Raw genomic sequence first — 27,207 nt, 5'->3', positions numbered from 1 at the left:
GGAATGTCCACAGAAACCAAAAAGAGTTATTTGAATACCCATTCTGCTACACTGCACTCTACCGGGTTTATATAGACAGCTTAATTAAAAACAACAACAACAGCACACCAATTGTTGCTCTGAATGTGACATTCTAAAATGGACATAGTTAGGGGCACCTGATGGGCTCAGTCAGTTAAGCGTCTGACCCTTGACTTCAGCTCAGGTCATGATCTCAGCGTTGTGAGATTGAGTCGGGCTCTGTGCTGGACATGGAGCCTGCTTAAGATTCCCTCCCTCTCTCTCTGCCCCTCCGCCCTCTAAAAAACGATAATAATTAAAAGTAAATAAATAAAATAGACATACATAGTTAGGGTGTTATTGGGGTTTTTTAAAGATTTTATTTATTTATTTATTTATTTATTTATTTATTTGAGAGAGCATGAGAGAGAGAGCATGAGTTGGGGAGAGGGGCAGAGAGAGAGGGAAAAACAGACTCCTTGCTGAGCAGGGAGCCCCATGCGGGGTTTGATCCCAGGACCCTGAGATCATGACCTGAGCCCAAGGCAGATGCTTAACTGACTGAGCCACCCAGGTGCCCCAGACATAGTTAGGTTAATACACAAAGTAGAAAAGTAGAAAGAAATTGAGGAACAAAATTATAGAGATGGTAGAATCATGATTTGGGTTGGGGAGGGGCCGAGGGAGAGGGAGAGAGAGAGAGAGAATCTTAAGCAGGCTCCACACCCAGCACAGAGCCCAATGTGGGGCTCAATCTTGCAACCCTGAGATCATGACCGAACCGAAATCAAGAGTCAGACTCTTAACTGACTGAGCCATTCAGTCACCCCGAATCATGATTTTTTTATGTCAACACAAATATGAAAATATATTTATCATTAAAAGCTAGCAGAGTTGTATATTATCCCCAGTCTAAAGCCAGTTCATAAGAGTAAATTGCAAATACCCTGCTTTCTCAATTACCTTTCTAATGTACATCAGAGAAGCTCTTATATGTATACATGCATCTTGGTAGACTTGAATTTACTGTTTCTTAGAAATCTGTTATTAAATTTAGGGGGGAAATCTCCCAAGTTCCATTTCAAGCCATTGCATTTTTTCAAGATTGGGAAATCAGGACGGGGGTCCAGGATGGGAACACAGAATATTTCAGGAATAATCTTAATATCATCCAGCTGCTATTTGTGAAGCACTGAGCGCGTGCCAGCATTCTGTAGGTGCCTTACATATATTATGTATGTATAATCATCACAAGAACATTCCAAGTAGGCAGAGACGAGAGCACTGGCGCTCAGAAAAGGGAATCATTTCTCCAAGAACACACAGCTGTTAAGTAGTGCATACAGCAGGATGAGAACCATATGTGTGTGTGTACACACACACACACACACACACACACACACACACACATATATATATATATATATATATATATATTTTTTTTTTTTTTACTTCCAGTTCAGTGCTGTTTTGGAATGATGACTTGGGAAAGACCAATCAAGGGGAAGGGCTCAAGGCAGGCACGGCACTGGCAGGGGTAAAGGCCTCTTGCAAGAAAGAGTAAGTGTTTGGGGCAAGAACGTAGCCCTTGTCAATTTGGTACCAGAAGGGGTACCCACCCAGTGTGCCAACCTGATGCATCTTAGTTTCTTTTTTTTTTTTTTTTAAGATTTTATTTATTTATTTGTCAGAAAGAGAGACAGCAAGCACACAAGCAGGGGGAGATGCAGAGGCAGAGGGAGAAGCAGGCTCCCCGCTGATGCAGGACTCCATCCCAGGACCCTGGGATCATGACCTGAGCCGAAGGCAGACGCTTAACCCACTGAGCCACTCAGGTGTCCCTGCGTCTTAGTTTCTGATTTTACAAATATTGAACCCAATCGGCAACCATCTGTATCTTCTACATAACTGTCTTTCTCGCAATAGCCATGTTTCAGGTTAAACTCCTTGCATGATGTTGGTTAAAAACCCTGCAAGAACAGTGAAGGCCCTTATTCAGGAAGGGAAAGGATATATAAATGATTCACCCATAAACTGGCAGGACTTGCTTAGTGCTTTCCTCTAACCTTTAGTTTTAGGTTAAGCTGTGCCTTCCAGTGACCCTAATGACAGAGAAGCTGCAAGTGGATTTGAGTGAAGTCCTTACAAGTGACTACCTGGCACAGAAAATGTTTTTTTGATATAAAAGGTGGAAAGAGCAAATCAAAGAGTATTCTTTAATAACCAAACGTAATTAAAATGCATTGTCAGATTTACATTTTAGTACCTCAGAGGCATTGATTATTACCTGTTTCTGAAATGAGATGGCTGATTCAAAAAAAAAAAAAAGCCCCCAAATCTCAATATATAGAAAATTCTCTTACCCGCCTCCTCTTTTTTTTAATTGTGGTGTTATGATATAATTTACAGGGTAAGATGGAAACGGATCTCTTGCGGAAACTGTAAACATACTTAAGATTCTGTCACTTAGGAAGCTTCAGGCAGAAGGATTCTTTTTTCTATAATCAAGTATTTAGCAAAGACAACATGAAGCTCCTTGGACAGTTCTCAGTCATACAATCCAACCCTCCCATACCTTTTTTCTTTTCCTCCTAGAGTAGTTTCGTTGCTTACCTAGGGTGATTCAAAAGTGAGGCAGTTTGGTTTATCATCCATATTCTGGTTTCCTCTTGAATGGGGCTGGTCCTGTGGGCAAAGTGGCAGCGCTGAGCTCTTTAGACAGGCCTTTTGAGCTTTGCCCCTCCCTCAAGGAGCTTGAGATGTGGAGATGAGGGGTCTCAGAGGTCCTTGGGGCTACCAGCTGTAGGATTCAGAGCAGCTGGATTCCTTTTCAGAGGCTGGAGGCTCAGACGCACAACTGTGAGAGCCAGGGGGCTGTGTGGCCCTGGGTCACTGCAGCTTGATTCTCTGATCCAGCTTTCCCCTTCCTTTCCCAGCCCCATCCCCAAGCATCAGTGATACAATAGTGTGAGGTTGGTGACATGTTGAGGGCTGTCGGTATATTCCTTACTTAGGAGTCTTACTCTGAATGCATCTGTAAGAAAATTATAGAGAGGGTAGAATCGTGATTCTTTATGTCAACAAAAAGTGGTTATCAGTTAAAAAAAATAAACACTAGATTGAAAGTAGCAATAACTGGATTCTGCCGTCTCCCTCTGACCTTGAAAAAGATCTATAACTCGTCTGCATGTCTCTTCGGTGGACCTGGGGTAATATGTGTTTCCTAGAGCTTCTGTGTGGTAGAGATAACCTGCGGGATGTGTTCTGAACTCCTTAAGGAATGATGTCAAGGAGACAAAAGGCAATGACTGTTATTACCGCAAAGATAGTGAGGAGGCAAAGACAGATATGCATTTTCTTCCTTAATCTTCTCATCTTTCCAGATGCTTGTGGGTCCTTTTGAGTCCCCCCCCTCTGTTCCTTAGGTTGGCGTGGCGGGGGGTGGGGGGTGTTCCATGCTTGGGTGCAGGAAGAATGCCTTCTACCCCCTGACACTGTGTTCAACAGGAAGGCCTGTGTAGGCAGCACCCTTTGGGTCAGCGGTGAGTGGGACCCCCAGCGCGCTGTGCTAGGAGAGCCCGGGGTCTGCAGATAGAAGAAGGCATCTCTCTTCTGCAGACGGAGGACAGGCAGCCATGGATCGGGTGCTCCTTCACAGCTTGCCTACTCCTCCTTCACACAGCCCACCGCCTGGTGCCCAGGCTCCTCTGGTCACCCTCCATGACACAGGAAAGTGAATCCAAAGAGGCCAGTGCTTCCTACCCGCCTCGAGTCGAGCCGACTGGGGACACCTCTGGGAGCAGCCCGGCAGTGTGAGCGCCGTTGTTCCCGCGGCCCTCCGCCATGTCCTTCAGTGCCACCATCCTCTTCTCCCCTCCCGGTGGCAGCGAGGCCAGATGCTGCTGCTGTGCGTGCAAGAGCGAGACGAGTGCGAGCAGCGCGGGCTCCCAGGGCGGGAACCCTCCTGCCAGCACCCCCATCACGGTGACCGGCCATGGCCTGGCCGTTCAGAGTTCAGAGCAGCTCCTGCATATCATCTACCAGCGGGTGGAGAAGGCCGTGGGCCTGGCCGAGGCCGCCCTGGGGCTGGCCCGGGCCAACAACGAACTGCTGAAGCGCCTGCAGGAGGAGGTGGGTGAGCTGCGGCAAGGGAAAGCCTCGGCCCCCGATGAAGATGGGGCCAGCCGGGCGCACGGCTCGCCGCCCCCGGAGCCGGGGCCTCTCAAGGAGAGCCCGGGGGAGGCCTGCAAGGCGGCGGCCGCGGCGGAGGAGGAGTGTGACAGCGTGGGCAGCGGCATGCAGGTGGTGATTGAGGAGCTGTGGCAGGTGGGAGCCGCCTCGGCCGTGGGGCCCGGGCCCTTGGGCTTCCCGGCGGCGCAGAGGGACGCGCGGCTCCCGGGCTGCGCCCTGACGGCCGGCGACGCGGCCCCGCTGCTCAATCCCGTGAGTATGGCCGCAGAGCGGGCGGCGGTGGCGCGGGTGGCTCCCGGGGGCTTTTCCTGGCCCGTCCCTCTGCCTTCTCCCTCCCTCTGGTTTCTTCCCAGCCTTCAGCCTTGCTTTTGGTGTTCTTGTGCGGACACAGGACAGCACGAGGCGTCCTGGCAGGGCCGGGCAGCCCTCGCCTGCTTTCCGCCGAAGCCTCGGTGGCCCGAGTGCGTCTCTGGCGCGCGGGGTGCTGGCCGCGCCCTCCCCTGGCTCTCAGGGACCCGGGTGCCCCCTCCTCCTGCACAGCTGGCTCCGCTGCTCCCCGGGCTCTGCCTCTCCTGGCGAGGAGGCCTGCCGCGCACAGACGGCTCATTCATATTTTATCACGGGCCCTCTGCTTGCCAAGAGGAATTCAGTACAGATAGAGAGATGGGAATGGGGCGGGGAGAGGCAGAGGTGCAGAGAGAGGGAGAGCCAGAGAGGGACAGAGGGAGGGATAGGGAGAGGACAAAGGGAACGGAAAGACAGGTATAGGGAGGGAAGGAGGCAGGTGGAGATGAAGGGTTGAGGAAGGAGGAAAAGTGAAAAGAGCATAGAGGAAAAGTGAATCTAAACGGAAAGAGACTTTGGGCGCGCAAGAGAACGTGGGAGAGGGTGGGAAGGCAGTACAGGGAAGGGAAAAGCGTGAGGCCGAGAAGTGGACAGCTGGGAGTTCCTGGGAAGGGAGAGACAGGTTGGGAGAGCGAGGAAAGCAAGCACGCATATTTTGTGAGCAGGAAAAGACACAGAAGTACACTGTGCTATTTCAGTTTCTTTCCTGCTCAGGGCCATCTGAGCAGGAAAACCCTGGCTGAGTGTAGTAAAAACTGCCGAGTGTGGCACATGGAAGTACAAGAAGGAGATGGAGCAACTAGGGAGATTACAGAGATGGGAAAGTAACAGATGTGTCACCACTTGAGAGACAGTGGGAGGTCTGTCAGCTCTCCTCCCCCATGCTCCCCCCCCCCTCTCTTTCCTCTTCCCGCACACACAACAAGGCCCAGACACCCAGGAAAGAGAAAAGGAGCAGAACACACCAGGGAGATGGGAGGGAGGAAACTCCCAGCCCATCTGCTAGATCTGAGACATGAATGTGTAAGCCCCCTGTCCCCCTCCAGTGTCACGCTGCAGCTGGTCACTGCTCCCTGAAGGCCTAGCCATGTGGTGGGTGGTGGCCACTGCCCACCTGCCCCACACTGCCCAGCCAGGACTCTGGGGGTTGGGGCAGAGGGTTTGGGGCTGCAGGGAGGTGGGAGGAGGCAGGGGGTACCAGGTACCAGGCCAGGCGATGCCCTGAGCTTTGGTTCTGTCAGGCAGGGAAGGCTTCCAAGCCGACAGGATGGAATTAGATTTCACAGCGTAGAAAGCAGCTCACAGGTCTATAAATCTCAGCCTCCTCCCCCGCTTCTTTCTGTGTTTTTTTTACCCCCACTTTCACTGTTTTGTTTTCTTGGCTGCAGAAATCCCCCCTCCTTTCTTCCCTCTCTCTCCTTCCTCCCTCCTTCCTTTCCCTGCCCTGTATGTCCTTGAGTGAGGGCACAGGCAGCAAGTGGATGTCAGGACAGTGACAGTCAGATGTGGCCAGGGCGGGATCAAGGTGAGGACACAGACATGTCCTGTGAAGGGATTGGAGGGGGGTCGGGGGGGGGCGTAGAGGCTGGGAGGGCCAGCCTCTCTAGAAATTTCTGACTATATATCTCCCTTCTTTGCTCCAATTTTTCTCCTGTTTCTCCTGTTTGTTGTTATCATTTTATTTTCTTGTTCCTTCTCTTGCTTGGTGTTCCTTTCTTATCATCACTTCCTCCCCCAATCCCTTTTAGACAAAATACTTGCCTGGCTACGGTTCTCATACCCAAGAGCAAATCATAGATGATTCCTCACAAATAGAGCATCAGAAACAAGCCTTGTCCTTGTAATCAGTCCTATGGGTAATGATTCAACCCAAGAGGCCCTATATATCCAAGAAATATTTGCCAACACTCCTGTAGGAGTCCCAGAGAAACAAGCTATTGACCATTACAGACTGTGCTGGATTCCCCCTGCTTTCCACTCTCTGTTCGCTATCCTTGGCCAAGGAATGATGGTTGACCAGGTTCCCCCAAGCCCGGATGGCTAATAGGCTATTCTTTTTTATGTCCGTAGCTGGTGGATGATTATGTGGCCTCTGAGGGTGCGGTACAGCGGGTGCTGGTCCCTGCTTATGCCAAGCAGCTCTCACCCGCCACACAACTGGCTATCCAGCGGGCCACCTCAGAGACAGGGCCAGAAAATGGAACCAAGCTGCCACCACCCCGCCCCGAGGACATGCTCAGTGCTGCTGCTGCGCTGGATGGTGCCTTGGAAGAGTCAGGCCCCGGGGGAGCAGGGGAGCTGAGACACTCTCTAGGGTTTACCGCTTCCCCATGCAGGACCAGAGGGAGTGGGCAGAAGAACTCCAGGCGCAAGCGGGATCTGGTACTCTCCGTGAGTGAGCTCAATTCTATACATTTTTCTTCAGTCTGGAGAGAGAAGTGAGGAATGAAGTGTGGGTTGATTTTAAACTTCCCATATTGAATGAATGGTATCCTGAATCCTATTGGAGTGGGAGGGGCAAGAAGGAGACAGATGGGTCCATAGCCCAAGGGATAGGCTTTTCCACATAGATTGAAATCTTCTGTTTAAAGAGAAGGGAATTAGATCACATCTTCTCCCGGTGAGCTAACAGTCCTAATGGGAAGATCTTTAAGGGACCGAGCAGACTGACCACTGAAGGGTGGCACTGGAAACGGCCTGCAGATTACCAGTGGTTCAGGGCCCCTTGGCAGGATGGCCAGGGTATGCTGAGGCGGTCCTAAACCCCAAAGGCGCAGAGCGCCCCTAGACACTCAGCTCAATTATGGAGGTTTGGCGAGTCTAGGGAGCTCCTAAGAGCTCTTGGCAGGGAAGGAACTGGGCTGAACCAGTTCTGCCTGACACTTGGAGTGGCTTGGAGCCTCAGGAGCACCCCTGCACACCCTCAGTGCACAGGGCAGCCACTAACAATGATTCTCCCTAACACGTCCAGCGTGCCAGGGTTGAGAAATCCTGCTCTAGGGTGACCATTGTCCTTTGGATCACCTCTGTGTCCTCAAACATCCTTCCGATAACCATGGGGGGTGTGCTTTACCTAGATTCTGTTCATTTGAGCTGTAAGGCATTTCCCTTCTCTGGCTCATGGCTGATAGAGTCACTGGAGGGTTCTGGATAAGAGGGGAGCTCACCATTCACACCCACCTGAAATCTGGTCACAGTCTAGCCCTTTTCCTCTTGTCACAGTCTTAGTAAAGGTTGAAGCCCACCAGGTACGGTGAGTACCTCCTTCATCTTTACTGAAGATTCTTCTTTCATTACTTCTTGCTTCTTTTTCCCTTTTCTAAGGGCTCCTGACTCTTACCCTCCCTTTCATTTGATTTGTTTTTACATCGAGGGGTTCTTTCCTTCCCTGGGAAGGAAGATACCATTTATAATCAGAATCAACTGGTTTCTAATCTTCTTTTTAAATTTTGGTTATGTTCAGGGATAGCTCACTTAATCAAGAATAGGGAATGGGTTTAGTTTTTCTGTCACAAACTTCTGGCCCAAGAGGGCCGCTCTTGCTTCCAGTGACAGAAATGGAGGCATATACCTAGAAATGCATCGCAAGGGATTTCCCAAAACTTCATAGTGTTTAAATCATGAATAACTACATGATAATTACAATTTGCATAAAAATGGGACTTCTGACCGCTCCTGCTTCTTCTGCCTACCTCCTCCTGCGAGAGGTCTGGGGCCGAGGCTTGGCTGCTGCCTGCCCTTTGGAGAGCCCGGTGGAACTGAGGACCTAACAGGAGGGCAGTGTGCTCACCCCTCCTGCTGTCTGTTGCAGTGCTTGGAAAGGCCCTGGAGGCCCAGCCAGGGAATTTTGCTGCCCATCACAGAGGAAGGTTTCAAATGTTCTTGTGCCAGACGGTGGCTTCAACGGAGAGGGTTAGCTGCAGGCCTTCAGTCTTCCAGCCTTTAGCTCTGGGAAGGAATCAGAGAGGTGTCCCTCCAGTCTGCTCAGGCCGCTATGGATTGCTGCTAGGGATCCAAAAGGACCAAAGGGGAACCACTCACTTCTTGGAATGCGAGAGATTCCAGCCACCCGTGGGGAAATGTATTTATTTTTAGCTCACCCAGGAGGTAGGGGAGCCAGCAGCCTTTACAGTCTTAACACTTATTACTGTCTTAGAGTATTTTCCCTTTCCGCTTCAAGGCTGGCTTGATTTTTATCAGCCGATCTCTTCTAAGCCACTTGAATCGGAAGCTGTGCAACTCCTTTTTTTTCTTTCTTCCTTTCCTTTTCTTCCTTTCCTTTTCTTTCTTTCTTCCTTCCTTCCTCCCTTCCTTCCTTCCTTCCTTCCTCCCTTCCTCCCTTCCTTCCTTCCTTCCTCCCTTCCTCCCTTCTTTCCTTCCTTCCTCCCTTCCTTCCTTCCTTCCTCCCTTCCTCCCTTCCTTCCTTCCTTCCTTCCTCCCTTCCTTCCTTCCTTCCTTTCTTTTTCAACACTTTCCAATTCTTTCTGAAGGCTTCACCCATCCTTTGTGATTCCTGAAGTTGGGACTTCTAACAGGTAAAATAACTATATCAAATACGAAGCTAATTTAGTAACATTCCTCTTTATAGAGTGGAGACCCTAACCATAAAAAGTTGACAGTACTTTCCTAAACTGATATGGTCAGTCAGTCAGAGGCAGAAGGGTAAATTGGGGATTTCTCAGCTGAAGCGGAAGCCCGGAGATCAGGATATGAGTCCGTTGGTTTAGGGCTGGGAATTTCCAAGGGCTGAGGGAGCTTGGGATGAAAATACCATCAGAAACGCCAAAACTAAATTTAATCAGAAGAAATGTAAAATCCTGCATCAAAGTTGAAAAAAGCAAAACAGTTGCAGAATGGCAGAGATAGTAATCCGTGTGAAAAACGGACTCGAGTTGACTGTAGGCTCACTAGGAATGGAAACTGTGACCTTAGGAATAGGGGTGGGGTTGCTAAGAAAGTTAATACCATCTTGGGTTTCATTCCTAGAAGTGTAGAGTGCCATTCCGCAAAGTAATGCTCCCTTTGGCCAGGTCTCCACTGATGGATTAGATTCAGTTCCCACTGCCACGTTGTCCGAGGGACACTGGCCAGCCAGAGAGCCTGATGGTTTCGAGAGGCATCTGTCTGGACACTGTGTCATGAGGAATGGCCGAAGGACTTGGGGCTATTTAGACCGGATAGAAGACCTGGGGAGTACATGAGAGACTTCAAAGATTTTAGGTGCTGTTAGGGGCAAAACTGGCCAGATTTTGGAGTCTAAGGCAAAACTTTTTAACAATCAGACATGTTCAACAGTAAAAAAGCTGACTCGAAAAAGTAGTGAGAACCCATTCTTAAAGGTATGTAAGCAAAGCTGAAAGCCTGTGGAATGATGTGAAAGGGAGGTTGGGTGATAGCGTCTCCAAGGTCCTTTGCATTTCACATCTCTGTTATTTTAGGTTTGTGTTTTTCAGACCATGGTGTGTGTCCCCTTGAGATTTGTGGTAATGTGCGAAGGAATATACTGAGGGCATTTTCCTGGGTCATCAATTTTACTAGAAGATTAAGAAGACATTTGTAAAAATTTTATTTTATTTAAATTCAATTAATGAACATATAGTGTAGTATTAGTTTCAGAGATAAAGTTCAGTGATTCATCAGTTGCATGTAACACCCAGTGCTCATTATAAGAAGACATTTTTAGATTAAAAGAAATACAGATATATTGTAAAGAAAACTTTAAAATTTGCAAGAATAGAGGCCCTGAAGAAAAGTCCACTTGCAGTAGTCCTGGTGTATATTTGCTGTCTCCTGGCTATTAGGAAGGAGTATGTTTGTGAAAATGTCTGAGACCTTTTGCCCTTCATATTTCCCAGAAAATGAAGTAAGACCAGGGATGATCCTGGAGTCCCCATACAAGTTAAATGATAAGGACCACAAAAGGGAGGACATTCGAATTACTGACTTAGATAGGCTCTCTGGCTAAGAAGGGGCATCAACAGATATGGTGCCCAGACTATGGGAAGGATTCAGGCAGAAAACCCCATAGGGACAATGCCTAGGGATCAGAGGAGGGTTTCATTATATCCATTCCTGGTTTGAATCTGTATTTGTTTTTGTCCCCTTAGAAATTGGTCCACAATGTGCATAACCACATCACCAATGACAAGAGATTCAATGGGTCTGAAAGGTATGATCTTCTTGAGGGAAAAGAATCACAAGGTACTCTGCCAACAAGAGGGAAGTAGAGGGCTGTTCCGGTATAACAATGAGGCTAAGGCTTTGCCCTCACCATTGCCCCTGCATCCTGTCCTTGGCCACGGGGGAGTTTACCACAAAGGTGATTTGTGCCAGGAATCTCTGCCTGACTTTTAAAATGCTGACTGCCTCGTTCACAATCTTCTTTGTGACAGCATCAAGTCCTCTTGGAATATTTCAGTAGTGAAGTTCCTTCTGGAAAAGCTCAAGCAGGAGCTGGTGACCAGTCCCCACAATTACACTGATAAGGAGCTGAAAGGTGAGAAAAACTGAATTAACTCCCATCTCATCCTTTTTCCACTGGCTGTTCTTGGTCAGAGAAGAGGCATAATGGAGATGATTTAGGTGGTTTTGAAAATAGTGGACTTAAAACATTTTTTTGGCTATTCTCACATCTTCACAGGATCGTTTCTTTTTCTTTTTTCTTTTCTTTCTTTCTTTCTTTGAGAGAGAGAGAGATTGAGCGGGGTGTGGGGGGGAAGAATCCCAAACAGACTCTGTGCTGAGCTTGGAGCCCAACACGGCTTGATCCCAGGACCGCGAGAGCACGACCCAAGGCGAAAATCAAGTCGGAAGGTCAACCAACTGAGCCACCCAGGCGCCCAGGATTGCTTCTAATTGCCTTTTTATTCCCCTATCCTGCTTGAAATGAAAATGGGAGAAGGAAAGGGCTAACACCAGCAGGCATGATGTTTCCAGCAGGGCCTGAATCTAGGGTGTTATGAAAAGGAAGTCAGAATCCAGGCCTGCCCTTTTCTCCCTAAATATTACATCCTGGGTTTTCTACTTTCCTTACTCTTCTATTATTTGCCCATAGCTAGCCCTGAAGCATTAAGAAAGCTTCTGCTGAAAAAGCACTGGTAATCCATTACCAGCAGAGTAGAATGGGAATGGGTTCAATTGAGCCCGGGTCCGGGGAGGGAGCTACAGAAGCTCAGACTTGTTGTGTGCCAGTGGGAGAAATGGGGGAGTCAGTGCTAGACAGGGAGGTGGGCAGAGAGAGCCAAACCAAAGCAGAGTAAATAGATGCTGATGGGTCTGTGAGAAAGCCCACTGTCTAGACTGAGTCTCACCCTCCCAGCCAGTAGTGTTAGGGCAGAAAAAAATGGCTGAGGACCTGCTCTCTGCCCTGTCCCTTCTCCCTCTTCGCCAGGAGCCTGTGTAGCCTACTTCCTCACTAAGAGGCGTGAGTACCGCAACTCCCTGAACCCCTTTAAAGGCCTGAAGGAAAAAGAGGAGAAGAAGCTTCGAAGTCGCAGATACCGGGTAGGTGTCTAGGCCTTCCTTTCAAGGTGCTAAACACTAAACCCTACTAAGCTGCAGTGGGAAGGGCCAGGGGATGTGGCATCTGAGAATAGGGCTGAGAGCCAGGAATGTTGGCAGATAGAGGAGGGGGGGAGCCAGTTCTAAGATGACTTGGGGGCTAGGTTCTCTCAGACACAGATTTTACACGGCCTTCTTCCTACGAGAACCCTCTCCCCAAATCTAATCCATAGTTTGTTTCTCTGCCTGTCTCTGCCCTGGGCTCCTACCTTAGCTTTTTGCCAACCGATCCAGCATCATGAGGCATTTTGGACCTGAGGACCAACGCCTGTGGAAGGATGTGACAGAAGAGCTGATGTCAGATGAAGAGGACAGTCTTAATGAGCCAGGTGTCTGGGTGGCCCGGCCTCCCCGGTTCCGGGCCCAGCGCCTCACGGAGCTCTGCTACCACCTGGATGCCAACTCTAAACATGGCACTAAAGCCAACCGTGTGTATGGGCCTCCCTCAGACCGATTACCTTCTGCTGAGGCCCAGCTCCTTCCACCAGAACTTTATAATCCTAATTTCCAAGAAGAGGAAGATGAGGGAGGTGATGAGAATGGACCTGTCTCCCCACCTTTTGACCAACCCCACAAAACCTGCTGTCCTGACTTGAACTCATTCATTGAAATCAAGGTGGAAAAGGATGAATGAAATCTATAACCAAGAATAACTCTAGCATCTGCCACTCCCCATGTCCCAGGAATGAGTGGCCATGGAGCTTTCCCAAATGACAAGATGTCCTCGGCAGTCTGAGAAAGCAAATCTGTCTCTCTTCTTACCACAGCCCCCAATGGAAGTAGAAGCTGTGGTGGGATAAAAGACTTACCTAGGAGGGGGACCTCCCCGCTCCCCGTGAATGGCAAGCCAGAAAATGCTTATTTCTAAGCACAAGTAGTGCCTCGGGGAGCCTGGGCTGAGAAAAGGAGGAGGGTGGGTCTAAGAAACATGAGGCCTTCTTGACATATGCCCCAGTCTCTGAGTTGGTTTTGTTTTGTTTTATTTGTTTGTTTGTTTTTCTTTCTGGTTTCACTCAAAGCTCTGGGGAAGCAGCCCTGGTTGTCCCTTCTGCCTCCCCCTGACTGCCAGTCTGGCTCTGCAGTGGCCTCAGCACTGGACCAGTCCAGGGCCCTACCGCCCCCTGGTGGGCAGTTTCAGTCATGGGCTTGAGTCTTCTGAGCAGAGCACTGCTCCATTCCTATTTGGGAATTGGGATAAAGATATAACGGCTATTGTTTATTGAATTATGTAAGGCAGATTTTATTATTCCCATCTTACACATGAAGAAATTAAAGCTTAAAGAGTTCCCGTGTCTCACTGGCAGCTGCTCTCCCACCGTGTGACCCAGCAGTATGTGGGGCTTCGTAGCTATTTCTTAGTCCTGTCAGCCAAGCTGTATTTTGAGGAAGGGGTGAGTGTGTGTGGGTGCGTGTGTGTGTGCACGTGTGTACACACGCACAGGCACCCACACACACTTGCATACAAACTTTGTGCCTGCTGAATGGACTGTGAAGTAAAAATGGCCTTCTGTTCAGTCATACAACAAACACTGATTACTTACTGGGTGTCAGGTCCTGTGTTGGGTGCTGTGGGTACACTGTTGATCAGGTTAGATGCTGATTAGAGGTTTTATTATCTAATCAGGAAGCCAAGCAGTTAAGCAGACAGTGAAATGAACTGTGATAAGGGTGATGATGGGGGAGTGTAAGGTGCAGCGGCAGCAGACAGCAGGGGTGGCTGACCTGCTCGGGTGCTCTGGAAAGGTTTCTCAGAGAGCGGTGCTTCAGCTGGCACCTGAAAGATGGGGAGGCGTTAACCAGAAGGGAAGGGGAGGCCGGGAGTGTTCCAAACAAGGGAATAGCAAGGACGAAAATCCAGAGGGAAGAGAGAGCACAGAGGAGTTGCCATCCTCCTGCAGAACAGTTTGAGGAGGGGATGGTGCAGAGAGAAGCTGGAGAGACACGGAGACGTCAAGTATCTTAAAGAATACAGACTTCAGTTCGAAGGCAGTGAGAATTCGTTCAAAGGTGGTAAGCAGGGAAACGAGGTGATCAGTTTTGTGTTTGAGAAGAATCCCTTGCCCTCGGTAGGAGATGGATGGCACGGACAAAGCTGGGCTGGGGTGTGTGTGGGGGGCTCCTTCTGCAGTGGCTCAGGAGAGAAGAGACAGCTGGACAGAAAGCGATGGTGAGAGAAGGACAGATTTGAAAGTTATTTAAGACGCCAAACTGATAGGACTTGGTGATTGACAGGGCTTGGTGACAGGACTTAGTTGAGGTGGAGGGAGGAGGACAGAAGGTTGATGTTCAGGTTTCTGGCTTAAGCAGCTGAGGGCTTAATGGCGCCGTTTACTCGGGATGCTAGAGGAGCCAGTTTCGGGAGGCAGGGAAGGTGAAGTCAGTTGAGAGTGTGGTACGCCTCTGAGATAACCAAGTGGAGATGCTAGTAGTCAGCTGAGTTTTTAAGTCTAAGAAAGTCTGGGCTAAGGGGCGCCTGGCTGGCTCAGTCAGGGGAGTATGCGACTCTTGATCTCAGGGTCATGAGTTCAAGCCCCACGTTGGGCGTAGAGCTTACTTTAAAAAAGAAAAAATGTCTGGGCTAGAGATAAGGATTTGGGAGCCATCTGTGTACATAGTTCGTAATTTAAGTCTTGAGGAGGGAGAACAGGGCCTGTGGAGTTCCTGGCTCCAGTTGAGACTATGGAGCGGTTACCCCGAGGTCGTGAGCACCACCGAGCACGCCTTCAGTGCATCCCTCTGCCCCTTCACTTGTCTCTGGTTCTTGTTATCCCCTGAAAATATATATCCCAGCTGTGCCCATTGCTGCCACTACCAACTCCCTCATGCGCCTTCTTTCAAGGCTTCTCAACTTCCCGTAAGGTTCACTCTCCCATCCTCACTCCGAAGTGGGAAAGCTTCCAAATATAAGAGGCTCTGTGGATATTTTGGTTTTAAGTAGTTGGAAGAATCCAGGTTCTCCTTGCCCATCTGGAGACAGGAAAGGAGGGAGAGCTTTCTGGTTCATTCTGAAGATGTCGCTCCCAGCAGGTTCTGGAGGCAATCTGATAGCCCCCCTCTGTTACTAATGCTTTCAGTGCTCCCTGATTCTAGTCTGAGAGTGAACTCTCCTCTGGATCAGAGAAAAGCTGTAGGCCTGACAGGGAAACAGAGAGGCTGATTCTCCAGAGAGATGAGGTCAGGGAGACAATGCAGCTAGGACAAAGAAGCCAAATAGTTTGTGCCAAATTAATTTCCCCAAAGATATTAACCTCTTTTGCTTCCCCATTCCCTAAGGCTACACTAAGATTATGAAAGGTGTTCAAAATGTTGAAATGAAAATAATATGCATGATTTGTTTGCATATAATTTTCATTCTCATTTACTATCTAAATACAAAGGAATCATTTTTCCTTCCCCATTCTACCTCCTCCACCCCTTGCCCCTGACGTGCTAGTCAGGGCAAAATCAGTCGCGCTGGTATCCAATTAGGCACGTTCAGCTTCAGCCACCCTTTCTTCCTTTCCTTATTCTTGATCCTTCCAATATGGCCAACACTAGAAGTCTCTTCTTTCCCTTTTCCACCCTGATCATTTTCACCTGCTAGCTCGTCTAAATGACATTTCTTTTCTTCCTCTTTAATACTTGACTCTTTATCACCAATCTCCTGCAGGCCCGCCAAGGGGGAGGTGTTCGCTAGCCTCAAAACCAGGCCTTCTATCCCCATAGTCGCCTGAAATAGTTGTTAAAAATCTCTTTTCCCAACACCAGGGGGTGTCTTCTATTCCTCTATCTGTCCAACCGGACGGTAGAGAGGAGTCCCAACCCTCTTCCTCACTTCTCTTGCATAGACACCAAAGCTCCTTCCCTCCCTACCGTCGCAGAGCTTTGGGTTCACAGAGTGGTGTCCTTTTATTGCAAGATTATCTGTTGGGCTCATTCTGTCTGGACTTGCACAAATTTGCCTTTTTCTTAGTCCGCTCATCCTTCCGTCTCCGCACCACCCACGATCCCATCCCTTTGCTCCGGCTCCCCCTTTCTTTCGCTACCTGTCTTCCACCACCGCTCTACGCGGGCTTCCTCGCCCTTCTGGGCTCTTCACATAAGCGTCTCTGAACCTCTTTATGTATCTATCTACCTTTCTTTCTCCCTGTCCCTCTCTTTATGGATCTTTCCCTGTCTCACTACTTCTGTGCCAGTCTCTCTTCATCTCTCCCACAGTCCCCACAGTAGGAACAAAGTCACGATGTTTGCGCAGAACATGCCTCGCGTCGCCCCGTGCCGAACCGCGACATTCCACCGTGCCCCTCCGCGCATTCCAACTGCAGACAAAGAGTTCCTCTCCCCCTCCCCCACTTTTCCCGGTCCCAATTCCTGAGAGATGTAGTAGCAGCTGCCCAAACTGCCCCTCGGCCGGCTCTCGCCTCCAGTCGGCTGGTCTCCACCTCCAGGACAGTTAGCACCGGCACCACCCTCCCCCGCCGACGTACCAGAGATCCCTGCGCAGACACCCCGTTCCTCTCACACACAGCGCTCCGCCTCTCCCGGAAAGTAGATCCGGCCAGGCAGACAAAAGTTTGGGAGAGAAGTTCGGACTGTGCTGAGTGTGAGAGCGAGGGGGGCGGGGGCTGGGGAGAGTGGGGCGGCCGGGCGAGTGGACGCGTGAACAGACAGACCTGCGGACGGGACAGCCGCGGCCGTAGGCTCTTCTGGCCCCGCTTAACCCCTGAAGCGCGGGGGGAAGCAGCCCCTCTCGCTGGGGGATGCTGCGGGATTCCCGGCGCCGGGCATCCGGGCCGCCCGCTAAACCCCTGTGCCTACCCCGTACCCCCGGGGAACCGGAGTCCGGCCGCTGGGAAAGAGAAGCGGCTGCCGAGACGCTGCAGGGTGCCGGGCGGGGAGGGGGCTGGAGGCCCCAGGCCCGAGGGCATGGAGCGGTTAGGGGAGAAAGCCAGTCGCCTGCTGGAGAAGTTAAGGCTCTCGGACTCCGGCAGCGCCAAGTTCGGCCGCAGAAAGGGTGAATCTAGCCGGTCTGGGTCTGATGGGACCCCCGGGCCGGGCAAGGGGCGCCTGAGTGGGTTGGGGGGTCCTAGGAAATCAGGGCCCCGTGGAGCTACTGGGGGACCTGGGGATGAGCCGTTGGAGCCAGCCCGGGAGCAGGGCCCCTTGGACGCTGAGCGGAACCCGCGCGGCTCCTTTGAGGCGCAGCGCTACGAAGGCTCCTTTCCCGGGGGGCCGCCTCCCGCCCGGGCCTTGCCTCTACCTCAGTCATTGCCCCCCGACTTTCGGCTGGAGACCACGGCCCCAGCTCTAAGCCCCCGCTCCAGTTTCGCCAGTAGCTCTGCCAGTGACGCCAGCAAGCCGTCTAGTCCCCGGGGCAGCCTGCTGCTGGACGGGGCGGGGGCAGGCGGAGCCGGAGGTAGCCGACCCTGCAGCAATCGTACCAGCGGCATCAGCATGGGCTACGACCAGCGCCACGGCAGCCCCCTGCCCGCCGGGCCTTGCCTGTTTGGCCCACCCCTGGCTGGGGCTCCAGCGGGCTATTCCCCTGGAGGGGTGCCGTCCGCCTACCCGGAGCTCCACGCTGCCCTGGACCGACTGTGCGCTCATCGGCCCGCGGGGTTCGGCTGCCAGGAAAGCCGCCACTCATATCCCCCGGCCCTGGGCAGCCCCGGAGCTCTAGCCGGAGCCGGAGTGGGTGCGGCAGGGCCCTTGGAGAGACGCGGGGCGCAACCCGGACGACACTCAGTGACCGGCTATGGGGACTGCGCTGCGGGCGCCCGATACCAGGATGAGCTAACAGCGTTGCTGCGCCTGACGGTGGGCACGGGTGGGCGAGAAGCCGGCGCCCGCGGAGAACCCTCGGGGATTGAGCCGTCGGGTCTCGAGGAGCCGCCGGGTCCGTTCGTTCCAGAGGCCGCCCGGGCCCGGATGCGGGAGCCGGAGGCCAGAGAGGACTACTTCGGTGAGTGAGAGAAGTGGTTAGGGACGGGACCCGTCACCTCATTCGTTCCCCACTGCCCCGACGGCCCAAATTGCCGGCGCCGGGAAGTCGGGGGCGGAGACGCGGAGCTAGAAAGGAGGCAGGAGGAATTTTGCCTTCCCACTAGGTCTCAAATGGACCAGGGGTTCCTTATTCCTGCTACACTCAACCCCCTGATTATCTCGTGAGTCCCAGTTGAAGCTTTAGAGCCTCCGTTTTTCGCGGTAGGAGGCCTGGTAGGGAGGGGACCAAGTAGGGAGTGAGAGCATCCCCCCATCCTGCTCCCCCCTTGGCGGCGGTGCCCCTGCAGGCTTCTGCGCGCCGCGCCCCCACCCGGGCCCAAGCTCCGCCCGCAGGAATTCGGGGAATGCGCGGGTGGGGGGCGGGGCGGGCGGGCCGCGTGCGTGCCGGCTCCTGCCCGGGCGCTCCAGGTGCCCGCGGGCGGGGTCGGCCGCGCGGCGCAGGGCGGAGGGTGGGGTGCGGTGGCGGGGAGAGGGGGCGGGGGCTGCTGCCTGCTAACACGCGCGGAGCCGTGGCCGCGGTCGGGGAGATGGAGCCTGGGAGGGAGGGTGAAGCGCTCTGGGACCGAAAGCAGGGACCCTGCTGCTGGCTCGTCCCAGTCCTGCTGGCTTGCTGCGTGCGTGGGCATTTAAGAGGAGACCAGGTGGTGTCCGCTTCTATTTTCCCCGTCTTCCGGAAGTCAGGGCAGAAGCCATAACCACCTGGACACCAGCATCCCTAGCAGGTTAACGACCCTGTGTAACTGCCAGAAATAACCTGGCCTTCAGTTTGGGCCACAACCTGCTCAGAATTCAGGCTAGAAATAGCACGTTATTTTCTGCCTCTGTTAAGGAAACCTGGTCGCTCGCTCTCTCCCGCACGCGATTACCTTTAAGGAGTATTGATTGATTATATGCCTCAGCTACCGGGGGATATCGGGATCTTGAAGGATCTTTTTAGCTAAGACCCACAGCCACCACTTCGTTACATAAAGAAACGCTAACACGGTAGGAAGAAAGAAATGGAAGGCCCGTGGGCCTCTCCTCACCTTTCCCACCATCCATGTTCCTGCTCTGGACCTCTGTGGCTAGAAATGTGGACAGGAAGGGCACATTGAGGCCGAAGTTGAGAGGTAGCAGGGCTGCAGGCCGACAGGGCCCTCCCTGCCCGGTTCAACCCCAGTCCTCCCATCCTAAGGGAGGAAAGCCTAGAGTAGATGATGCTTTGGTCAAGGGAGACTAAGTGACAGGATCCTTTTAGCATTTTCCTTTTGGGGCCCATGAGAAGGGGCAGTTGAGTGAAAGAAGTCTCTTTGGCCAAGCCATCAGAGTGAAAAGGAAGAAAGGAGCTTCAACCGAGTGCAATAAAACGGCAGGAAGAACCTAGGTGTGGATATGCTGGGTTAGAGGCGGCGAGGTGAACATGCCTGAGCAGTTTGCGCCTGTCTTCCCATAATGTCCATGGCTTCCCAAAGAAGTGGCTCTGATGGGCCCCCCTGGCATGGTGATCTTGGTTCACTCTTATGGGCACTTTGACCCCAGAGCTAGAGGCTGCTTCTTCCTGAGAGTCGGGTTGCGTCCGCTGACAGAATTCCCAGCCTGACTGTACCCTCCTACTCTGGCCCCTAGTTAGGGGCCCTCTTCCTTGGCTACAGCTTTGCCCAGCTGCCAGAGGGTGGGAGCAGGACAGGCCTGGGCCCATCAGTTGCTGCAGCTGCTGCACGGGCTCCCAAGCCCCTGGGCAAAGACTGGGATGGGCCCCAACAGGCAAGGAGTATGGCAGTGTGCCGAGGGGGAGAGGTGGGGCGGGGTGAGGCGGGCCCGTTGGGATCTGCTCCCCAAAGACAGGCCCTAGCCCTCACTCATGGGCCTGGAATTGGGGAGTGGAGGGAGGGACGAACACACCCAGGAAAGGCGGGTGTCAGAGCCAGGTGTATGTATTTTGGGGGGGGGGTCAGAGAATAGCAGTTCAGCTCTATCCTTCCCATGATAGATTTCAGGGAGACATTAGGGATTCTGTCACCCTTCCCCCACCTTCCTGTGCAACCTCCAGTCCCTGGAACACACCCTACATTCTTAGCAGCCACCTCCCCATAGGAGTCATGCTCACATGGTCCCCTCTGCACAGGGCCCTCTGCTGAGCCATCTCCTTCTTTCCATCCTTGGAAGCCTGGCGGTGTGGAGCAGTAAGAAGTCGTTCTGTAGCTACATAGCAGCTCATTTTACGGATGGGGAAACTGAGGTCCCAGGATGGCTTTCTGGGCCTGGCCTGCTTTCTCTTGGAGTCCGCTGCTGGGCCATTATGGACTGGCATCTGTGACTCTTTGTCCCACACAGTGCAACAGGGGTCATACCCTTGCCTTGTTAGTCTTTTCTCCCGGACAATTATCTGCACATTTGAAGGTCAAGGACTATATCTTTGACTCTCTCCAATTTTCCACAGTATCGGGCACCCTGTTTTTGCTGGGCACAAAATAGATGCTCAGAAAATATCTGTTGATTAATCAGCAAACAAGAATGGGTCTGCTCAGCCAAGATTTCGCTGCATCCCATTTCTTGTCATCAAAGGAAGGCTGGGACTCGGGGTGCTCCGGAACAATCTGGAAAGAGCAGTCAGGAAAGCTCCCGAATCCCTGGTTTTGAGCTGGGGGTGTCCGATGTGACGCTGACAAGCTCTTCCCTCCCCTCAGGCACCTGTATGAAGTGCAACAAAGGCATCTACGGGCAGAGCAACGCCTGCCAGGCCCTGGACAGCCTCTACCACACCCAGTGCTTTGTCTGCTGCTCCTGTGGTGAGTGCGGCCCTTGGGCCTTGTGCACGGGGCGGCCTGAGGCCTCAAGCACGCCCCACACGCGCACACACTCACAAGTGCCTAGGGAAGGCCGAGCTTGTGCCTCTTCAGGTCCCCCCGCCGTGTATCTGGATGCCCACTGCTGCCCCACCTTCCCTCCTCTGTGCTGTACCTGGCTCTCCAGCCGCCATGTTGGGTCTGCTTTCTGGAGTCAGCCCTCCCTTTCTACATTCAGCCTTTTTCCTCCCCTCTGTTCCTCCCTCTTTCTTCTGCCTCCTTGCTTGCCCAGCCTGGACTCCAGCCCGGCCTCCTCGGCCTCTCCTTGGTGGGGTTTGGTCCTGGACAGTCTGAGTTGCCTGGGGCGACAGTGAAAGACTGGAATGTGGGAAGGGTGGGGGTGGGCTGGGGAATGGGGAGCCATGGGGGGCGGAGAGAGGGGTTTTCTCTTGGCTGGTCAGAGTTCAGCCACCTCGCTGGAGTGCAGGCCACAGGGCCATGCCAAGCTGATGACATCACGCTCCAGGAATGCCCGCCACTGTTAGCTCAGGAGGCCCGCCTGGGTGGGGGGGGTGCTCCCAGCGGCCTTAACTCCCCAGCCCTTCCCTCACCTCCCTCATTACCCCTCCCCACTGCTTGCCCACTCTTGATTCCTTTGCTAAACCTTTAATCTCCTATCTCTGCCTGTCTGACTCCAGCACTCAGCTTTTCTCTCCCCCTACTCCAGCCACCACCACCGCCCCCATCCAGCCCCTCCACCCCCCACCTCAGCCCGGTTCTCTTAGGTTCATCCATCTGTCTGTCCTGTGTATAGGGCTTCTTCTGGGTGTGCCTCTTTCCCTCTCTGTACCCACGTTGTGTCTCATGAGTTTCTAAGTCAGCTTTTCCAAACCACTGGGCAGAGGTGGAAGAGATTTCGAACCGGAGAGGGCAGAGGAGGCGGCAAGCTTGCCCGTTCTCCACCCTGGCTGTCACTCCTCCCCTCTCCCTCACAATTTAGACACCCTGGAGCATTTCCTAAGTGTTGGTCACATGCCTTGTCTGCTCACAGAAGATCCTGGATTCTCTGGGTTCCTCTCATCTTGAGGAAGTAGTCTAGTGCAGCGGGAGAGGGAACTGACTTTGCTCCCAAGCAAAGCACTTTGTTCCCAACAGTAATGCCAGTATTTCCTGACCTCTACTGAGCCTGTCCCTGGAGGAAGACAGACAGGGCGAGGAGAGCAGGATGGCCGTGCACAGGCAAAGAGGTTGAAAGGTCCCAGAGGGCAAGGGCTGCAACAATGCGACCACCTCCGTGGGCATTGTTCAGCACCTTGTTCAGAGCTCCTTTACCTTGTACCCCAGCCTGCGGTTGGCTTTGCTCTCCCTGGTGGCTTCCCATGCACTGGAGAGGAAGGCACTCACCGAGGGAGGACAGGATCCTAGAAAACTGTTGAGGCAGGAACTGGAGGAGCAGCGAGCAGAGGAGAGCAGAAGTGGGCAGGAGTGAGACCAAAGTAAACTGGAATTGCATCAGATGGGATTTTGTGTAGAGAGGGAGGACACACAGCAGTGAGGAGCATGGGTACTACAGTCCAGATTTACATACATCCTGCGACATTGGAGAGCAGTGACCCTGGGGTGGGGACTCCGTGTACGTGGACCCTGGGATGGCTCCAGTCCCTTGTCTGCTGCTTCTAGGGCGAACTTTGCGCTGCAAGGCTTTCTACAGCGTCAACGGCTCTGTGTACTGTGAGGAAGATTATCTGGTGAGTGAGGGGGCCCCTGGCCTGGAGTTGGCTCCCACACTGGGACCCCCTTCTTGGTAGCCCATTGGGGTTCCGCCCATCAGGTCGTTCTCTACTTGTAATATCCTCCCTTGGTCTTTTCTTTCTCCCTAGTTTTCAGGGTTTCAGGAGGCAGCTGAGAAATGCTGTGTCTGTGGTCACTTGATTTTGGAGAAGGTAAAGTGCCTTCAGCTGAGCCTCTGTGTGAGGCTGGGGGCCTGAGGGGTAGCTCCAGGGCCTAAGTGGGTACTGAGAAGAGGCGGAGGGAGGAACCCTATCACCACATGAGGCGCTTTCATCTCATTCTTCCCCAGAGCAAGCGTTCACAGTGGCTTCCCTCTGCCGGTGGCGTCAAGTCTGGACCCCTAATCCTGCCATCCCCAAGCCTCTGTGGTCTGGTCCCTGCCTAATTCTGCAGGCACAGCCAAGCTAGGAGTGTGGGGTCCTGGGTCTTAATCCCCTTTCTGCTACTGGCTGGGATCACTTAGAACTCAGGCTGGTGGTTGTTGTTTTTCCATAAGAAGGAGGACTAGGATTAGATCAGTGGCCCTCAACCCTAGCAGGTCACCTAGGAAGAAGTCAAGAAACTAACCAGTGCCTGGGTCATCATCAGAGACTGTGGTGAAAACTTCTGGGGTGAGGCCCAGGCATTGATGGGTTTTACAAGCTCCCCGAGGGATCCTGATATGCAGCCCGGGGTCGGACCATTGGCCTGGATGCTCTCTGAGACCATTTTCAAGGTTTCTGGGCCCCTCCGATTACATAGCATTGTTCTGGGAGGAGAGCAGGGAGTTAGATGAGGTTGGGGGGCAGTGGGGAGCACCGCAGGTAACTGGGTAGCTGGAGAAGCGAGACTGGAGGGAGACTGATTCTCCTCCCACCCCGTGAGCCAGATCCTGCAGGCCATGGGGAAGTCCTATCACCCAGGCTGCTTCCGCTGCATCGTTTGCAACAAGTGTCTAGATGGCATCCCCTTCACAGTGGACTTCTCCAACCAGGTGTACTGTGTCACTGACTACCACAAGTGAGTCTCCCCCCTGGGGTGCGGTGTGGACTGGCCTCGGGGCTTCCCCAACCTCAACCATCTCTGCCCTCTCTTTTTCAGAAATTATGCTCCTAAGTGTGCGGCCTGCGGCCAGCCCATCCTCCCCTCAGAGGTCAGTATGTCTGGGTTCTCCTGCGGGGCAGCCAGTGCTGCTGCCCCTGGGAAGGGGATGGGGACGTTACGGCCTGGCTTCCCGTGGGAGGCGGTGGTGCTGAGGAATGTACTCTGCGAAGATTCCCGTGTGACTCTGCTCTCAGGGTCACCACCCTGACCCTAACATCCGGGCCTGGACATGTCTGACAGCCTCACTGGGCCCAGGCTTCATCCCGTCTCTCCCAGTCCAGAGGAGGAGACGTTCTTTGAGGTCAGGGTCACCAGATCCCAGATGTAGGGGCTAGAAAAAGGTGGGAAGAATCCTCAGGGCTCGTAGGAAGATGTCAGCAATGATTTATGCTGTGTGCGCTACACGGTGGCCTACGGAGAGAATGCAAAAGCCAGTGAGGAACCAGAGCCTACTGGATCTCCTTGTCCCCAGCTTAGCTTACTTTACTTAGGCTGCCTGCCCCTTTTCCCTCGCCACAGCTCGGAGGGTAGGTAAGGCTAGAGCTGCTAGACAGAGGGAAGACTGTGAGAGGACGTGCCCTACTAGAGGAAGCATCAAGGAAGGGGAAGGGCAAAGTTCTAGTAGGATTTGCAAAGGCCATTCCAAGGCTGTGGATCATTGCAGAGAGTTCTCTCTGGAGGCCTTCGTATGATCTTCGCATTGGGGTGGGAAGGGGCCCGTAGCAGGGAGGGCAGAATTGGGGTTGTCATGCTACGCTCATCCTGTGGGGGTCTGCATCATTTCAGGGCTGTGAGGACATTGTGAGGGTGATATCGATGGACCGAGATTATCACTTTGAGTGCTACCACTGTGAGGTGAGTGTTCGGAGCCAGGGCTCCTGGAGGAGAATCTGGAGAAGGGGACCAGGGCTGGGGGAGGAGGCATGTCCCTGGACTGCCCGAGTCTGTAGGAGAGGTCTAAGGCCTGGGAACCGGGAAGGTGCTCCGACCTGTCTACAGTATCTCTCCCATCCTCCCGTCCTCCAGCCACTCTCTCTGGTCCTGGGTGTTGAGTCCTTTCTGCATCTGGTTCCCCGATGGTGGTGGGGGTGGGGGGAGGACAGGACTAAACTGGGGACTCCTGGTAACCACTGCAAATGGGTGGCTGTCTCGTTATTCCTGCTGTGGCAGCGACACCTGCTGTCCCGCTGAGGTATTTTCTCGGGCTTCTCCTCGGGGAGTCCATCCCTTCCGACCTCACCCCCCCTTTCTTCCAGTCGTTAGGAGGCAGGGCAGACTCCCAGCATGGCCGAGGTTCCCCGGGCTGGGGTGAACTGGGTGTCTCTCTTCCCTAGGACTGCCGGATGCAGCTGAGTGATGAGGAAGGCTGCTGCTGCTTCCCTCTGGATGGGCACTTGCTCTGCCACGGCTGTCACATGCAGCGGCTCAGTGCCCGACAGCCCCCTGCCAACTACATCTGAACTGCGGTCACCGCTGCTGCCTTCGCCACCCCTGACAAATTCCTCTGGCCAGAGGGCCCCGCTGAGGCCAGCCGAGGCAAGGAACGCACTCCCAGGCCAGGCAGAAGAGTCCTCTGGGGAGGGCCCCAAGGGCCAGAGACCCAAAGATATGACATTCCAAATGGACTGTGGACAAGGAGCCTTCCAGTTGCCACGGTGGGGTGACTGGCTTTCTTTCCACGTGCGCAGCCTGTGCTGTGGCCTATCCTCAGGCGTGCACGGGCAGGTTCCAGTACTTTCTAAAGGTCTGACTCACGTCTGTATCTCCAGCATAAGTCAAGCAGTGTTCTGGCTTTGGATTATAGGAAGAGGACATCGTGAACACTCCTCACTCTTTTGCACCCCCCACGTAGGTCAGATACGGGGTCAGCGGGTTCTTACCACAGTATCTTATCTCTGTATCTGGATGAAGAGGTAGAAACTGGACCTTATTAATGAGTTGTTTCTTGGCCACCTTCTCTCTAAGGACCAGGAGAGCTGCTCAGCCCTGTGCTGGGAAGAGGGGCAGCTCGGGTGGATCCGCTGCCTGTGTTGCCTGTCTCTCAGGGACTCCCCTGGGCCTGGGAAGCCTAGGTGGATGCCTGTCCTGGGTTGTTCTCAGCTCGGGGACGTGACGAGTGGGTCTTTGGGGGTGGAGGGGCCAGGCCAGCCGTGCAGGAAGCCTCAGGCCAGGCCACGCACCCAGGTGCAGGCGCACGGAGCCCTCCAGCCACTGTATACACAGAGAGCCACACTCACAGACACACACTCGCTCTTTCACTCCCTTCTTCTCAGGTCACTGTCACCCCCGTCCCCTCACATAGCTCACCACTCCAGACCTCCCACCCCGCAGAGGGATCCAGGATTCCAGCCCCTGCAACTCCCAAGATCTGAGGTACTGGGAAGCCAGAGGGGCGACCCACTTTGACCTGGTTCTGGTCCGTTTGGCTAAAATCGGTCCCTTAAAGCCAATTCATGGGAGACTTATACACTTAAAGTTTACTTCACTGGTTTTTTGTGGTTTTTTTTCAGCTCAGAAAAGATGGTTTTATTGAAAGCGCAGGGACAAGACCCATGGGTGGAAGAGCTGCCGAAGTTTACCTCACTTAATGACCAGTTTGCCCAAAGTTCAGTTCCCTTTGGTGTGTTTTTATAGCCATTGGGTGTTCTATTGTTGTTATGTTTCAGGTGTTTTAAGGATTTATATCTCTTCATCCAATAGTACTTCTGAGTTACTTTCAACCACGTAAGTTTATCAAATTTGGAGCACTTTGTAAATGATGAAATGGCTTCCTACTTTTATGGACATCTTTCCCTATATTATCTACTTTTCAGACACTTTTCGGAAAAGTTTAAAGTTTCTAGCAGCTATAATTGGTACAGACATTCTGTGTATCATTTTTTGTGTTTCTTAATCTAATATTCCTTGACAAATTCAATGCCTTGGAAAACATAATGGAGCTCATACGATTTTGATGCTTTGGCCTAACTTCTACATTCCTGGTGTTAAAAATGCCAATATATTCTAAACAAATGAACAACCATGCGGCATATTCCGTTGACTAATAATTAAAGGCTACATAGACAAGAGCAATAAAAAGTCAAAGGGTGACTCTGCTAACTCCTTTTGAAAGTGCTGCAGATTTGATAAATATTTATTTGAGACTAATTGTCTCTAGGTGACTTGGTTTGAGGCAAATTAATCTGATAATCTTTGATCCTTAGTCTTCATTCTCTGTCACTTAGAGCTTCATACTGGAAATGGTGACTCCTGAGAACAGAAATCCCGCATTTCGGGGTTACTCTAAGGTGGCCATGTCAGCCAAGCTGGGGTCTCAGAGGAGAGGCCTGTGCGTGAGGGTATGGTTGAGAGGAAGAGCCCACATTCATACCACTGACTGCTGGAGGGGATGCACTTTTTGGAGGGATAAATGTTCTGAATCTAGGTGGCTTGATCTATAGCTGGGGTTGCTTTTTCTGAATTATTATTATTAAATAAGTGAATACAGAGA

At 52.6% G+C, this 27,207-nt stretch overlaps 2 protein-coding genes across 10 annotated transcripts in view; both read left to right on the top strand.

Annotated features, from left to right (window-relative positions):
• CUNH14orf93 (chromosome unknown C14orf93 homolog) overlaps positions 1-13,380 on the top strand; it is a 21,546-nt gene extending 8,166 nt beyond the window's left edge. For 2 of the 9 annotated variants that reach the window (XM_040620718.1, XM_040620722.1), the window contains exons 3-8: positions 3,683-4,443; positions 6,607-6,927; positions 10,644-10,705; positions 10,929-11,032; positions 11,927-12,039; positions 12,311-13,380. In XM_040620718.1, coding sequence (XP_040476652.1) covers positions 3,844-4,443; positions 6,607-6,927; positions 10,644-10,705; positions 10,929-11,032; positions 11,927-12,039; positions 12,311-12,730 — 1,620 coding nt within the window. In that variant the 5' untranslated portion in view covers positions 3,683-3,843 and the 3' untranslated portion in view covers positions 12,731-13,380. Of the gene's footprint in view, positions 1-1,458; positions 1,561-3,507; positions 4,444-6,606; positions 6,928-10,643; positions 10,706-10,928; positions 11,033-11,926; positions 12,040-12,310 lie in introns of all 9 variants that reach the window. The other 7 variants (XM_040620716.1, XM_040620720.1, XM_040620715.1 and 4 more) reach the window with 5 other exon arrangements.
• Positions 13,381-16,756: 3,376 nt separating this feature from the next.
• Positions 16,757-27,207, top strand: AJUBA (ajuba LIM protein). The gene is made up of 8 exons (XM_040620714.1): positions 16,757-18,037; positions 20,745-20,846; positions 22,524-22,591; positions 22,724-22,786; positions 23,503-23,633; positions 23,715-23,766; positions 24,504-24,572; positions 25,052-27,207. Exons 1-8 carry the CDS (start codon positions 17,002-17,004, stop codon positions 25,175-25,177), a joined length of 1,647 nt encoding a protein of 548 aa, XP_040476648.1. The 5' UTR covers positions 16,757-17,001; the 3' UTR covers positions 25,178-27,207.

Source organism: Ursus maritimus, unplaced genomic scaffold, assembly GCF_017311325.1.
Source record: "Ursus maritimus isolate PB19 unplaced genomic scaffold, ASM1731132v1 scaffold_36, whole genome shotgun sequence".
NCBI lineage: Eukaryota > Metazoa > Chordata > Mammalia > Carnivora > Ursidae > Ursus > Ursus maritimus.
This window is presented reverse-complemented; position numbering and strand designations above follow the sequence as displayed.